Below are 13,653 nucleotides of genomic sequence, written 5' to 3' on the forward strand. Positions count from 1 at the left end.
GCCCTTGGTGCACAGTATGATCTGAACCTGGGACACAGCAAGACCAGAACCATGAACCATGACGCCTCGCTTGGGAGATGACATGTGCAAGGTGACCTGTGGTGCTGCGTGACCACAGAAGTGACCACTCTACACTGTGAAATGAATTTCTGCATGGGGGATATATTAGGGTTCTCTACAGGGACAGAACTAATAGGAGATATATATAATATATATGTAAGTTTATTAAGTATTAACTTACACAATCATAAGGTCCCACAGTAGGCTGTCTGTAAGCTGAGGAGCAAGGAGAGCCAGTTCGAGTCCCAAAATTGAAGAACTTGGGAGTCCGATGTTCGAGGGCAGGAAGCCATGGCATAAAGATGTAGGCTGGGAGGCTAAGCCAGTCTCATCTCTTTACGGTTTTCTGCCTGCTTTATATTCGTTGGCAGCTGATTAGATGGTGCTCACTTGATTAAGGGTAGGTCTGCCTTCCCCAGCCCACTGACTCAAATGTTAATCTCCTTCAGCAACACCCTCACAGACACATCCAGGATCAATATTGCATCCTTCAATCCAATCAAGTTGACACTCAGTATTAACCATGACGGGGGGAATGAGATGACACAAAGGATCCCTTCTGGCTCTCATGTTCTGTCACCACCTACTTCAGGAGAGAGATGCACAGTGCAGGGAGGATGAAAGTTAGAAGGAAAAGGCAAGAGAAATCAGAAGCGTTTGGTATTCAATGCGTGTTCATTTATTTTACACTTACAAAAGAAATCGCCCACCCCTTTGCCCCATTCCCCCAAAACAGTCTCTTTTTACAAACATTTAAAAATTAAAACCAAATGAAGATAGACAAGTTAATTTCAGTACAATTATTTTTCAGTGTAGCTGTCATAATTAGAGTTTAAATTTCCTACAAGTGACCAATGTCCAAGTGACTTATAGGGAAATCCTGATTATCGGCCAGAGGAAATTCCATATTACAAGTTAGCAAATTCTAGTACAAAAATAGTCCGTGTGTTGGAACAGCTTTCCTTTTACATAGGTCTCAGGTCAGTCTGCTGACTGCATAATACCTAACGCTTCCGGATTCTCTCTCACAAATGGCTCAATCATCACCGCTGAAGCAGCACAGCACCTGCAGCAGCAGGGGCTAGTGTCCTAGTGTCCACCTCGGGGCCGTGCTGGAGACGGCAGGCCTGGGAGTGCCTTGCTGGCCTCAGGGCATCTGGGCAGAGCTCCAGCCCTAGCTCTGCACGGGGGGCTAGGAGAGAGGGATGAGCTTCCCCCTCCTGAGGCAATGCCAGGCCCAGGACACAGGGCACATCTGCCCAGGGAGCTGGGCTGGCGCTGGTGCAGGACAGCACATCTCCTGCCAGTGTCTCCTCCCTCTATAGCCTGGTCAGGTGAGAGGTGGCCCTGTGTGTCATCAGCAGCAAGAGTGTGGCCCTGCCCTTGCTGCAGCCAGGGCAGGCCGGGGCAGGCTACTTGTCCCTCAGGATATCGAGCTGTTCCTGACACTCGGTGAAGAGGCGCTGGAATCGGAGGTTCTGCCCGATGACTGGCAGCAGCTCCTTCAGCAGCTCCCTCTTCCGCAGACCCTGTGGATATAGAGTGACAGCTGAGTGCAAGTGTCAGTGATGAGACCTAGATTGTGGGGACTTTCCTGGCCTGGCAGAGAACCTTGTGTCTGCTCACGGGAGAAGGAAAGAACAACTCTCTGCAGGTGAGAAACTGTGAGAGAGCTGTGGGGCAAATGTGCAGGATGAAGTGGCAGATGGAGTGGGAGCAACACAGCATGGGGATAAAGGAGGATGACACCAGTGCTCCTCCATCTGTGGGCATAGTCACTGCTGACCTTATAGTGACTGAGCAGGGCCCTGACCATCCAGGGCAGGATGAGAGTAGAACATCAAGGCTTAGGGTCAGGTGGCTGGCCATTCAGGAGGGGCTGTTCCCTCATGCTGATGTTTGCCAGGGGTTTGGGGTCAAGCCCCAGGGCAAGGACATGCCTGGGGGGCAGTGACTGGCTTTAGTTTTCCAGCAAAACAAATGAGGTGCCAGTATCCCCTGATGTGGAGGATGTTTGGATGCTGACGAAACTATGTTTAGTTGCCCAAACATCCTCCACGTCAGGGCATATTGGCACACCACAGTCTGAAACAAGCATTGCCAGTTGGGGTCTCTGCTGCACAGACCAAAAGAGCAGACTCCTGAGCAGTACGGCTGCTCCAAAGGGAAACCTACCAGTCAGACAACTTTAACATTGGAAGAGAAGGCCTAAGATCTTGAATTAACAGTGACAGATACACTTGCAACAAGACTAGAAGTGACGGTAAAGAACAAGTGTAAATACGAGGTTTGAGTAACACAGAAGTTGTTAGAGATGGGATAAGCAGGAGAATGGCTGCTGCTGACGACCAACTTTGATGGAGAAGCAGCTCACGCTCCAACAGGGAGGCTCCGACACCAGAGTGCTGTAGTCAGACCAGAGATTGTATGGATTTGCAAAGCCTGAAATGTTTACCATCTGGTCCTTTACAGAAAAGTTTGCGAACTCCTAAAATAGATCATGTTTTCTGACTAAAATAACTGAGTAAAACTCACGGGTCAAAGGGGAATTCAAATTAAGTGAAATTAAAAATCACTTACAAGAGAATGGTAAAAAAAAAAAACAAACACAAAATACTCCAAAAGTGGTGAGACTCAGCAAAAGTGGGCACTTTAGAGGCATTTAGAAACGACAGCTTATACTGTATTAGAGAACATGAAAGAATGACAAGACTCCAACCTAAAGCCATCAGGGGAAAGGAAAAAAAAAAAAAAAAAAAACTAAAGAAAAAAACAACACCAAAAAACCCCCCATTTTTTTAAAAAAGAAGAAAATAAAAATTGAAATAAATAAATAGAAAACAAAGATTTAATAGAGAAGATTTATAAAAACAATTTTATTTTATTTTTTTTGAGACAGGGTCGAGCTCTGTTGCCCAGGTTGGAGTGTAGTGATGCAATTATAGCTCACTGCAGCCTCAACCTCCCAGGCTCAAGTAACCCTCCTGCCTCAGCTACTCGAGTAGCTGGGACTACAGGTGTGTGCCACCATGTCTGGCCAATTTTTGTAGTTTTAGTAGAGCGGGGTTTCACCATGTTGGCCAGGCTGGTCTCAAACTCCTGAGCTCAAGTGATCCTCCTGCCTTGTTCTCCCAAAGTGCTGGGATTAAAGGCGTGAGCCACTGTGCCTGGCAAAAGTCATTTCTTGAAAAGACTAACAGAGAAACGTCTGGCAGGATTAATCAAGAGAGAGAGAGAAAGCTTAAAGAAATAATATTAGAAATAAAGAAGAGATATACCTACAGATACAGAAGAAAGAAAAAGTTATGATTACTATCAACTTTATGCTAAGAAATTTGAACATTTAGAGAAAATGGAGAGATTCTTAGAAAAATATAATGTATCAAAACTAGCTCACAAAGAAATAGAAAGGAAGAGTTAATTATTACTACAAAGAAAACATCAGGAATCCTATTTTAAAACTGACATCTAAGAAACTTCCAAGGATGAGATTTTCTCTTTGTCTTTCTCACAGTTTGACTATAATGTGTCTCAGTGCAGGTTCCTTTGGGATTTTCCTACTTAGAGTTCACTGAGGCTCTTGTATTAGTAGATCCACATCTTTCCTCAAATTTGGAAAATTTCAGCCAGTATGTCTTCAAATACTCTACTCCTTTCTCTCTCTTACACTTCCAGAACTCCCATTATGGATACATGGGTATACTTGGATGGTGTCTGATAAGTTTCTTAGACTCTGTTTGCTTTTATTCATTCTATTTTCTTTTTGCTCCTCATACTTGACAATTTCAAATGACCTATTTTTAAGTTTGCTGATTCTCCCTTTTGCCTGTTGGAGTCTGCTGTTGAACCCTTGTGAACTTTACAATTCAGTTATTGTATTTTTAAACTCCACATTTCTGTTTAGCTCTTTTTTTGGAATTTCTATCTCCTTGTTGATACTCTCATTTTCTTTTTTTTTTTTCTTGAGATGGAGCCTTGCTCTGTTGCCCAGGCTGGAGTGCAGTGGCGTGATCTTGGCTCACTGTAAGCTCCGCCTCCCGGGTTCACACCATTCTCCTGCCTCAGCCTCCCGAGTAGCTGGGACTACAGGCGCCGGCCACAACGCCCAGCTAATTTTTTTGTATTTTTAATAGAGACAGGGTTTCACTGTGTTAGCTAGGATGGTCTTGATCTCATGACTTTGTGATCTGCCCGCCTTGGCCTCCCAAAGTGCTGGGATTACAGGCATGAGCCACCGTGCCCGGCCCTCATTTTCTTTATATATAGTTTTCCTGATTTTGTTTAGTTGTCTCTATTCTCCTTGAGCATTTTTAAACAAAGTCTTATGTCTGCTGGGCACGACAGCTCATGCCTGTAATCTCAGCACTTTGGGAGGCCAAGGCGGGCAGATCGCTTGAGGCCAGGAGTTTGAAACCAGCGTAGCCAACACGGTGAAACGCCATCTCTACTAAAAATACAAAAATTAGGCCAGGCATGGTGGCTCATGCCTGTAATCCCAGCACTTTGGGAGGCCGAGGCGGATGGATCACTTGAGATCAGGCGTTCGAGACCAGTCTGGCCAAAATGGCGAAACCTCATCTCTACTAAAAATACAAAAATTAGCCAGGACTGGCCTCAGGTGATCCACCTGCCTTGGCCTCCCAAAGTGCTGGGATTAAGGCACGAACCACTTTACTTTTAAGCTATTATATTATTACATGTAAGCTGGGTTTCTTATAAGCAACGTACAGCTGGTTGTTTTTAAATCTGATCTGATAATCTATGCTTTTTAATTTAGACATATTTAATGATTATTGATATATTAGGGTTTAAATCTACCATCCTATGTATCTGTTTTTCTGCCTTCTTTTGAATGAATTTATTATTTTTCTATCATTCCATTTTGTCCATTTGTTAGCTTTTTAGCTATGGTTCTTTTTACTGTTTTGGGATTTGTATGTGCATGTGCACGAGTTTTATGTTTTGGTTTTTTTCGGTGGTTGCTCTAGGGCATATAACATATAGTATATAACATACGGTACATGCCTTTACTTATCGTAGTCTGTCTTCAAGTATTATGATATCACTTTGCATAATGTGTAAAAATCTTTTAATGGTATACTTTCATATCCCCACTCCTGGCCTCTGTGATACTGCTGTCTGCTGTCATGCCACTTCACTTCTACATATGTTATAATTACAAACTACATTTTCATTATTTGGCTTAAAAAGGCAGAACTTTTTGACTTTTTTTTTTTTTTTTTTTTTTCTGAGAGAGGGTCTCGTGTTCTGTTGCCCAGGCTGAAGTGCAGTGGTGTGATCTTGGCTCACTGCAACCTCTGCCTCTCAGGTTCAAGCAATTCTCGTGTCTTAGCCTCCTAAGTTGCTGGGATTACAGCTATGTGCCACCATACCCAGCTAATTTTTGTATTTCTAGTAGAGATGGGGTTTCGCCATATTGGCCAAGGCTGATCTTGAACTCCTGGCCTCAAGTGATCTGTCCACCTCGGCCTCCCAAAGTTCTGGGATTACAGGCTTGAGCCACTACGCCCAACCAGAACTTTTTTACATTTTGACATTTAGATTAACACTTTTGACATTTAATTCTTAACCCTTTGGAGGTATATTTTTATGAACTGAAGATCTACTTTTACTCAGTTACATATAAATAACCAGTTTCCCAAACTCCATTTATTATTGAATAGCGCCCCCCCCCCAAATTTTCCCCACTGTATCTGTTTTGTCTTCTCTCTCATATAGCAAAGTGTCTAAATTATCCCTGCTTCATAATAAACCCAAATATCTGGTAGCATAGTGAATGTCTTAACTATTCTTGGCTTTCTACACCTACATATAAATTGTAGAATTAGCTTGTCAAGTGTCACTGAAACCTCTAGCTGGCATTTGATTAGAGATGCATTGAGTCAGCAGGTCTATTTAGAAATGGTTGGCATCTTTACTGTACTGCACTTTCTCATCATTTGTCCAGGTTTTCTTTAATGACTTTAAGTAAACGTTTATTCTTAGCATAGAGGCTATGCACTTCCTTTGTTAGATTTATTCTTAGATACTTTATTATTCTCAAAAGAGATAATCTTGAAAGTGGCGAGAGAAAAGTGACTTATGAGAGGAATTTGAAGTTTGTGAAGAACTACATGCACAATTGCTGGCTTCAAGATGGAGGAGGCCGGTGGAAAGCTAACAAGGAAATGAATTCTGCTATTCCAATAACGACTAAGCTTGGAAGAGGACCTCGAACCCTAAGTGATCTCATCTGGTCAATAATTTGAGTAGAGAACTCAGGAATCACTGCAAAAGCAAACCAGGAAAACCGAAAGAAATCACAGATCCTTTGAAAGAAGTGGCAGGCTGCTATAAATTCCACAAGACAGGTGAAAAACTCTGGTGCCTCTCTCAAAAGTGCCACCTACTGGCTGGAGGCCAACCAACTCAGGACATTACAGCAATTCATAACAGAACAACCCTACTCCAAGGAAGGACAAAAACAACAGCTAATTCCACTGCCTGCAACATCCTTGCTAACCAGCGGTCCTGAGTGTGTCCATGTGATAACTTCACTGGTAGCACAACCAGCATTTGAGAAAGCCTGCACGCTAAACATATCTACAAACAAGGACTCTCACAGAGTCTACGCCATTCCCCTGGCACCTCCACCACAGCAGGTGCTGGTTATCTACAGCTGGGAGACCTGAAGATGGATCAAATCACCGGATTCTTTGCAAACGTTCCCCAGCATCAGCCCAGAGCCAGGCAGCCCCACTGGGTGGTTAGACCCAGAAGGGCAATAATAATCACCGCAGTCTGGAAGTAACCAAATCAAGGGATCACCCTGTGGGACAAAATAATCTGAAGAGCAGCCTCTGAGTTCCAGATTTTTCCATTGAAGTAGTCTACCCAAATGAGAAGTAATCAGAAAAGTAATTCTGGTAATAATGACAAAACAAGGTTCTATAATACCTCCAAAAGACCACACTAGCTCCCCAGCAATGGATCCAAACCAAGAAGACCAATTACAAAGTACATTTTCATTATTTGGCCTAAAAAGGTAGAACTTTTTGGTTTTTTCTTTTTCTTTTTTTTTGAGACAGGGTCTCGCTCTATTGCCCAGGCTGGAGTGCAGTGGCATGATCTCTGAATTGCCAAAGAATTCAGAAGGTTGATTACTAAGCTACTCAAGGAGATACCAAAGGTGAAAATCAACTTAAAGAAATTTTTAAAAATATATAGGATATGGATGAAAAATGCTCCAGAGAAATCAACATCATAAAGAAAAAAATCAAAAAATCAAAAATCGAAACTTCTGGAAATGAAAGACACACTTGGGAAATACAAAATATACTGGAAAGTTTCAACAACAGAATCGAAGAAGTAGAAGAGAGAACTTCAGAATTCGAAGACAAGACTTTGAATCAAAGACAAAGAAAAAATAATTTTTTAAAAAAATGAACAAAGCCTCCAAGAAATTTGGGATTATGTTAAATGGTCAAACCTAAGAATAAAAATAAGTGGTATTCCTAAGAAGAGAAATCTAAAAGGTTGAAAAACATATTTGAGGGGATAGCTGAGGAAAGCTTCCCTGACCTTGCTAGACATCCAAATACAAGAAGCTCAAAGAACACCTGGGAAATTTACCACAAAAAGATCATCACCCAGGTACACAGTCATCAGGTTATCTAAAGTCAAGACAAAGGAAAGAATCTTAAGAGCTGTAAGGCAAAAGCATCAGGTAACCTATACACAAAAGCCTATCAGATTTTTTTTTTGAGACAGAGTCTTGCTTTGTCCTCCAGGCTGGAGTACAGTGGTGCAGTCTTGGCTCACTGCAATCTCTGCCTCCCGGGTTCACGCAATTCTCCTGCCTCAGCCTCCCAAGTAGCTGGGACTACAGCCGCCTGGCACCAGGCCTGGATAAGTTTTGTATTTTTATTAGAGGTGGGGTTTCACTGTGTTGGCCAGGCTGGTCTTGAACTTCTGACCTTAAATGATCCACCCACCTTGGCCTCTCTAAGTATTGGGATTACAGGAATGAGCCACTGCACCCGGCCGGAATACCTATCAGATTAACAGCAGATTTCTCAGGAGATACCCTACAAGCCAGAAGGGTTTGGGTTCCTATATTTAGCTTGCTCAAACAAAATAACTGTCAGCCAAGAATTTAGTGTCCAGCAAAATTAAGGGTCATAAATGAAGAAGGCATAAAGTATTTTTCAGACCAACAAATGCTGAGAGAATTTGCCACTACCAAGCCAGTACTACAAGAAATGCTAAAAGGAGTTCTAAATCTTGAAACAAAACCTTGAAATACACCAAAATAGAACTTCCTTAAAGTACAAAACTCACAGGGCCTATAAAACAATAACAAAACGAAAAAACAAAAAAACAAGGTATTCAAGTAAAAACAAGCATGGTAAATAAAACAGTACCTCACATCTCGATACTAACGTTGAATGTAAATAGCCTAAGTGCTCCACTTAAAAGATACAGAATGGCAGGATGCATACAAATCCACCAACCAAATATCTAACACATATGGACTCACATGAACCGAGGGTAAAGGGGTGAAAAAAGATATTCCATGCAAATAGAAACCAAAAGCGAGCAGAAATAGCTATTCTTATATAAGACAAAACAGACTTTAAAGCAACAATAGTTGAAAAAGACAAAAACGGACATTACATAATGATAAAAGGATCGGTCCAACAGGAAAGTATCACAATCCTAAATATATATGCACCTAACATGGGAGCTCCCAAATTTATAAAACAATTAGTACTCAACATAAGAAATGAGATACACAACACCACAATAACAGTGGGAGACTTCAATACTCCACTGACAGCGCTAGACACTTTATCAAGACAGAAAGTCAACAAAGAAACAATGGACTTAAACTATACCCTAGAACAAATGGACTTAACAGATATATACAGAACATTCTCCCAAACAACTGCAGAATATACATTCTTTTCATCAGCACATGGAACATTCTCCAAGAAAAACCATATGATAGGCCACAAAATAAGTCTCAATAAACTTAAGAAAATCGAAATTATATCAAGTACCCTCTCAGACAACAGTAAAATAAAATTGGAAATTAACTCCAGAAGGGACCCTCAAAACTATACAAATACATGGAAATTAAATAATCTGCTCCTGAATGATCTTTGGATAAACAATGAAATCAAGATGGAAATTAAAAAGTTTTATGAACTGAATGATAATAATGACACAGCTTATCAAAACCTCTGGGACACAGCAAAAGTGCTAAGAAGAAAGTTCATAGCATTAAATGCTTACATCAAAAAGTCTGAAAGAGGCCAAGTGCGGTGGCTCATGTCTGTAATCCCAGCAATTCTGGAGGCCAAGGCAGGAGGATCACTTGAGGTCAGGAGTTCAAGACCAGCCTGGCCAACATGCCAAAACCCCGTCTCTACTAAAAATACAAAAAAATTAGCTGGGTGTGGTGACGCATGCCTGTAGTCCCAGCTACTTGGGAGGCTGAGGCCTGAGAATTGCTTGAACCTGGGAGGCAGAGGTTGTAGTGAGCTGAGATGCACCACTGCACTCCAGCCTAGGCAACACAGTGAGACTCTGCCTCAGAAAAAAAAAAAAAAAAAAAAGATCCAATTAAGCTAAATTAGAAACAAAATGGAAGATATTACAACTGATACCACAGAAATAGAAAAGATCATTCAAGACTACTATGAACACCTTTATGCACACAAACTAGAAAATCTAGAGGAAATGGATAAATTCCTTGAAATATATAACCCTCCTAGATTAAATTAGGAAAAAATAGAAACTTTGAATAGACCAATAACAAGTAGCAAGGCTGAAATAGTAGTTTAAAAATTGCCAATAAAAAAAAAGTCCAGGACCAGATGGATTCACAGCTGAGTTATATTGAACATTCAAAGAATTGGTACCAATCTTACTGAAGCTATTACAAAAGATAGAGGGAATCTCTCTAAATCACTCTATGAAGCCAGTATCACCCTAATACCAAAACCAGGAAAGGATATAACAAAAAATGAAATCTACAGACCAATATCCCTGGTGAACATAGATGCAAAAATCCTCAACAAAATACTAGCTAATCGAATCCAATGGTGTATCAAAAGGATAATATACCATGATCAAGTGGGTTTCATACCAGGGATGCAGGGAAGGCTTAACGTATGCAAGTCAATAAATGAGATACATCACATAAACAGAATTAAAAATAAAAATCATACAATCATCTCAATACATGCAGAAAAAGCATCTGACAAAATCTAGCATGCCTTTGATTAAAACCCTCAGCAAAACTGTCATAGAACGGAAATACCTCAAGATAATAAAAGTCATCTACGGCAAACCCAGAGCCAACTTAACACTGAACAGGGAAAAGATAAAAGTGTTCCCCCTGAGAACTCAAACAGACAAGAATGCCCATTGTCACCACTGCTATTCAACATTGTACTGGAAGTCCTAGCCAGAGCAAACAGACAAGAGAAAGAAATAAAGGGCATCCAAATATGTAAAGGGGAAGTAAAAATATCGCTGTTTGCCAATGATATGATCGTATACATAGAAAACACTAAAGACTCATCCAAAAAGCTCCTAGATCTAATAAATGAACTCAGCAAGGTTTCAGGGTACAAAATCAATGTACACAAATCAGTAGCACTGCTGTATACCAACAACAACCAAGCTGAGAATCAAATCAAGAACCCCTTGTTACAACAGCTGCAAATAAAATAAAATAAAATACTTAAGAATATACCTAACCAAGGATGTGAAAGATCTCTACAAGAAAAACTGAAAAACTGATTGCTGAAAGAAATCATAGACAACACAAACAAATGGAAACATATCCAAATGCTCATGGATAGGTAGAATAAAAAATGACCATACTGCTAAGAGCAATCTACAGATTCAATATAATTCCCATCAAACTACCATGATTATTCTTCACAGAACTAGAAAAAAAAACCTAAAATTCACATGAAAACACAGCAGGGCGTGGTGGCTCACGTCTGTAATCCCAGCACTTTGGGAAGCTAAGGTGGGCAGATCACTTGAGCCCAGGAGGTCAAGATCAGCCTGGGTAACATTGTGAAACCCTGTCTTTATAAAACTTACAAAAATCAGCTGGGTGTGCTGGCACGTGCTGTAGTCCCAGCTACTCAGGAGGCTGAGGTGCAGGATCACTTGAGCCTTGGAGGCAGAGTTTGCAATGAGCCAAGATTGTGCCACTGCACTCCAACCTGGGTGACAGAGTGGGACTCCGTCTCAAAAAAAAAAAAAAAAAAAAAAAAAAAATCATATGGAACAAAAAAGAGCCCAAATAGCCAAAGCAAGATAAGCTGGAGGCATCATATTACCCGACATCAAACTATACTACAAGGATATTGTTACCACCAAAACAGCATGGTACTGGTATAAAAATAGGCACATAGACCAATGGAACAGAATAGAGAACCCAGAAATAAAGCCAAATACTTACAGCTAACAGATCTGCAACAAAACAAACAAAAATACAGAGTGCAGAACAAACACCCCATTCAAGAAATGGTGCTGGGATAACTGGCAAGCCACATATAGAAGAATGAAGCTGGATCCTCATCTCTCGCCTTATACAAATATCAACTCAAGATGGATCAAAGACTTAAATCTATGATCTGAAACCACAACAATTCTAGAAGATAACATCGGAAAAACTCTTCTATACATTGGCTTAGGCAAATAGTTCATGACTACGAACCCAAAAGCAAATGCTACAAAAACAAAGATAAATAGATGGGACCTGATTAAACTTAAAAGCTTCTGCACAGAAAAAGAAATAATCAGCAGAGTAAACAGACAACCCACAGAGTGGGAGAAAATATTTGCAAAGTATGCATCTGACAAAGGACTAATATCTGGAATCTACAAGGAACTCAAACAAATCATCAAGAAAAAAATAACCCATTCAAAAGTGGGCAAAGAACATGAATAGACAATTCTCAAAAGAAGATATACAAATGGCCAATAAACCCATGAAAAAAATGCTCAACATCACTAATTATCAGGCAAATGCAAATCAAAACCACAATGACATACCACCTTACTCCTGCAAGAATGGCCATAATTAAAAAATAAAAAAAAAATAGATATTAGCATGGAGGTGGTGAAAAGGGAACGCTTTTACACTGCTGATGGGAACGTAAACTAGTACAACCACTATGGAAAACAGTATGGGGACTCTTTCTGGAGACACAGTCTCACTCTGTCACACGGGCTGGAAAGCAGTGGCACGATCTTGGCTCACTGGAACCTCTGCCTCCTGGGTTCAAGTGATTCTCCTGCTTCAGCCTCTGGAGTAGCTGGGACTACAGGCACGTGCCTCCATGGCTGGCTAATTTTTTGTATTTTTAGTAGAGATGGGGTTTCATCATGTTGGCTGCGCTGGTCTCGAACTCCTGACCTTAGGTGATCTTCCTGCCTCGGCCTCCCAAAGTGCTGGGATTACAGGCATGAGTTACTGCACCTGGCCAAAGATTCCTTAAAGAACTAAAAGTAGAACTACCATTTGATCCAGCAATCCCACTACCGTGTATCTACCCAGTGGAAAAGAAGTCATTATGTGAACAATACACTTGTACACACATTTATAGCAGCACCATTTGCAATTGCAAAAATACAGAACCAGTCTAAATGCCCATCAACCAATGAGTGGATAAAGAAAATGTGGTATACATACACCATGGAATACTCGTCAGCCTTAAAAAGGAATGAAATAATGGCATTCACAGCAACCTAGATGGAGTTGGAGACCATTATTCTAAGTGAAGTATCTCAGGAATGGAAAATCAAACATTATATGTTCTCACTTATAAGTAGGAGCTAACCTATGAGGATGCAAAGGCATAACAATGATGTAATGGACTTTGGGGACTAAAGGGGAAGGGTGAAGGGGGTGAGGGATAAAAGACTACACATTAGGTACAGTGTACACTGCTCAGGTGATGGGTGCACTAAAATGTCAAAAAAAAAAAAAAAAAGAAAAGAAAAGCAACTCATGTAAATAGGATATTCAATAAGATTATCAGTATAGTCAGTGGGAAGACATATTTAAAGGAAAGAAAAGAGGCCAGGTGCAGTGGCTCACACCTATAATCCCAGCACTTTGGGAGGCCGAGGTAGGTGGATTGCTTGAGCTCAGGAGTTCGAGACCAGCCTGGGCAACACAGCAAAATCCCACCTCTACCAAAAAAAAAAAAAAAAAAAAACTAGCCAGGCATGGTGGCACACATCTGTGGTCCCAGCTACTCAGGAGGCTGATATGGGAAAACTGCTTGAGCCTGGGAGGTGGAGGTTGAAGTGAGCCGAGATTACGCCAATGTACTCCACCCTGGATGGCAGAGTCAGACTCTGTCTCCAAAAATCTACAACATCGTGGAAGTTGGAAAACATATTGTTCCCATCTGTATAAAAGATACAAAAATCAGCTGGGTGTGGTGGTGCACACCCGTAGTCCCAGCTACTCAGGAGGCAGAGGCAGGAGGATTGCTTGAGCCAGAAGGTTGAGGCCACAGTGAGGGAAAAAAAGAGAGAGAGAGAGAGAGAGAG

General features: G+C 41.1%; 1 protein-coding gene across 6 annotated transcripts in view; it reads right to left on the bottom strand.

Annotated features, from left to right (window-relative positions):
- Positions 1-716: 716 nt before the first annotated feature.
- Positions 717-13,653, bottom strand: part of LOC111526725 (protein HIRA) — a 102,547-nt gene continuing 89,610 nt past the window's right edge. For all 6 annotated transcript variants that reach the window (XM_023192584.2, XM_023192583.1, XM_023192588.2 and 3 more), the window contains one exon: positions 717-1,589. In XM_023192584.2, the coding sequence (XP_023048352.1) occupies positions 1,473-1,589 (117 nt within the window). In that variant the 3' untranslated portion in view covers positions 717-1,472. The remainder of the gene's footprint in view (positions 1,590-13,653) is intronic.

This window comes from Piliocolobus tephrosceles, chromosome 19, assembly GCF_002776525.5.
Source record: "Piliocolobus tephrosceles isolate RC106 chromosome 19, ASM277652v3, whole genome shotgun sequence".
Lineage (NCBI taxonomy): Eukaryota > Metazoa > Chordata > Mammalia > Primates > Cercopithecidae > Piliocolobus > Piliocolobus tephrosceles.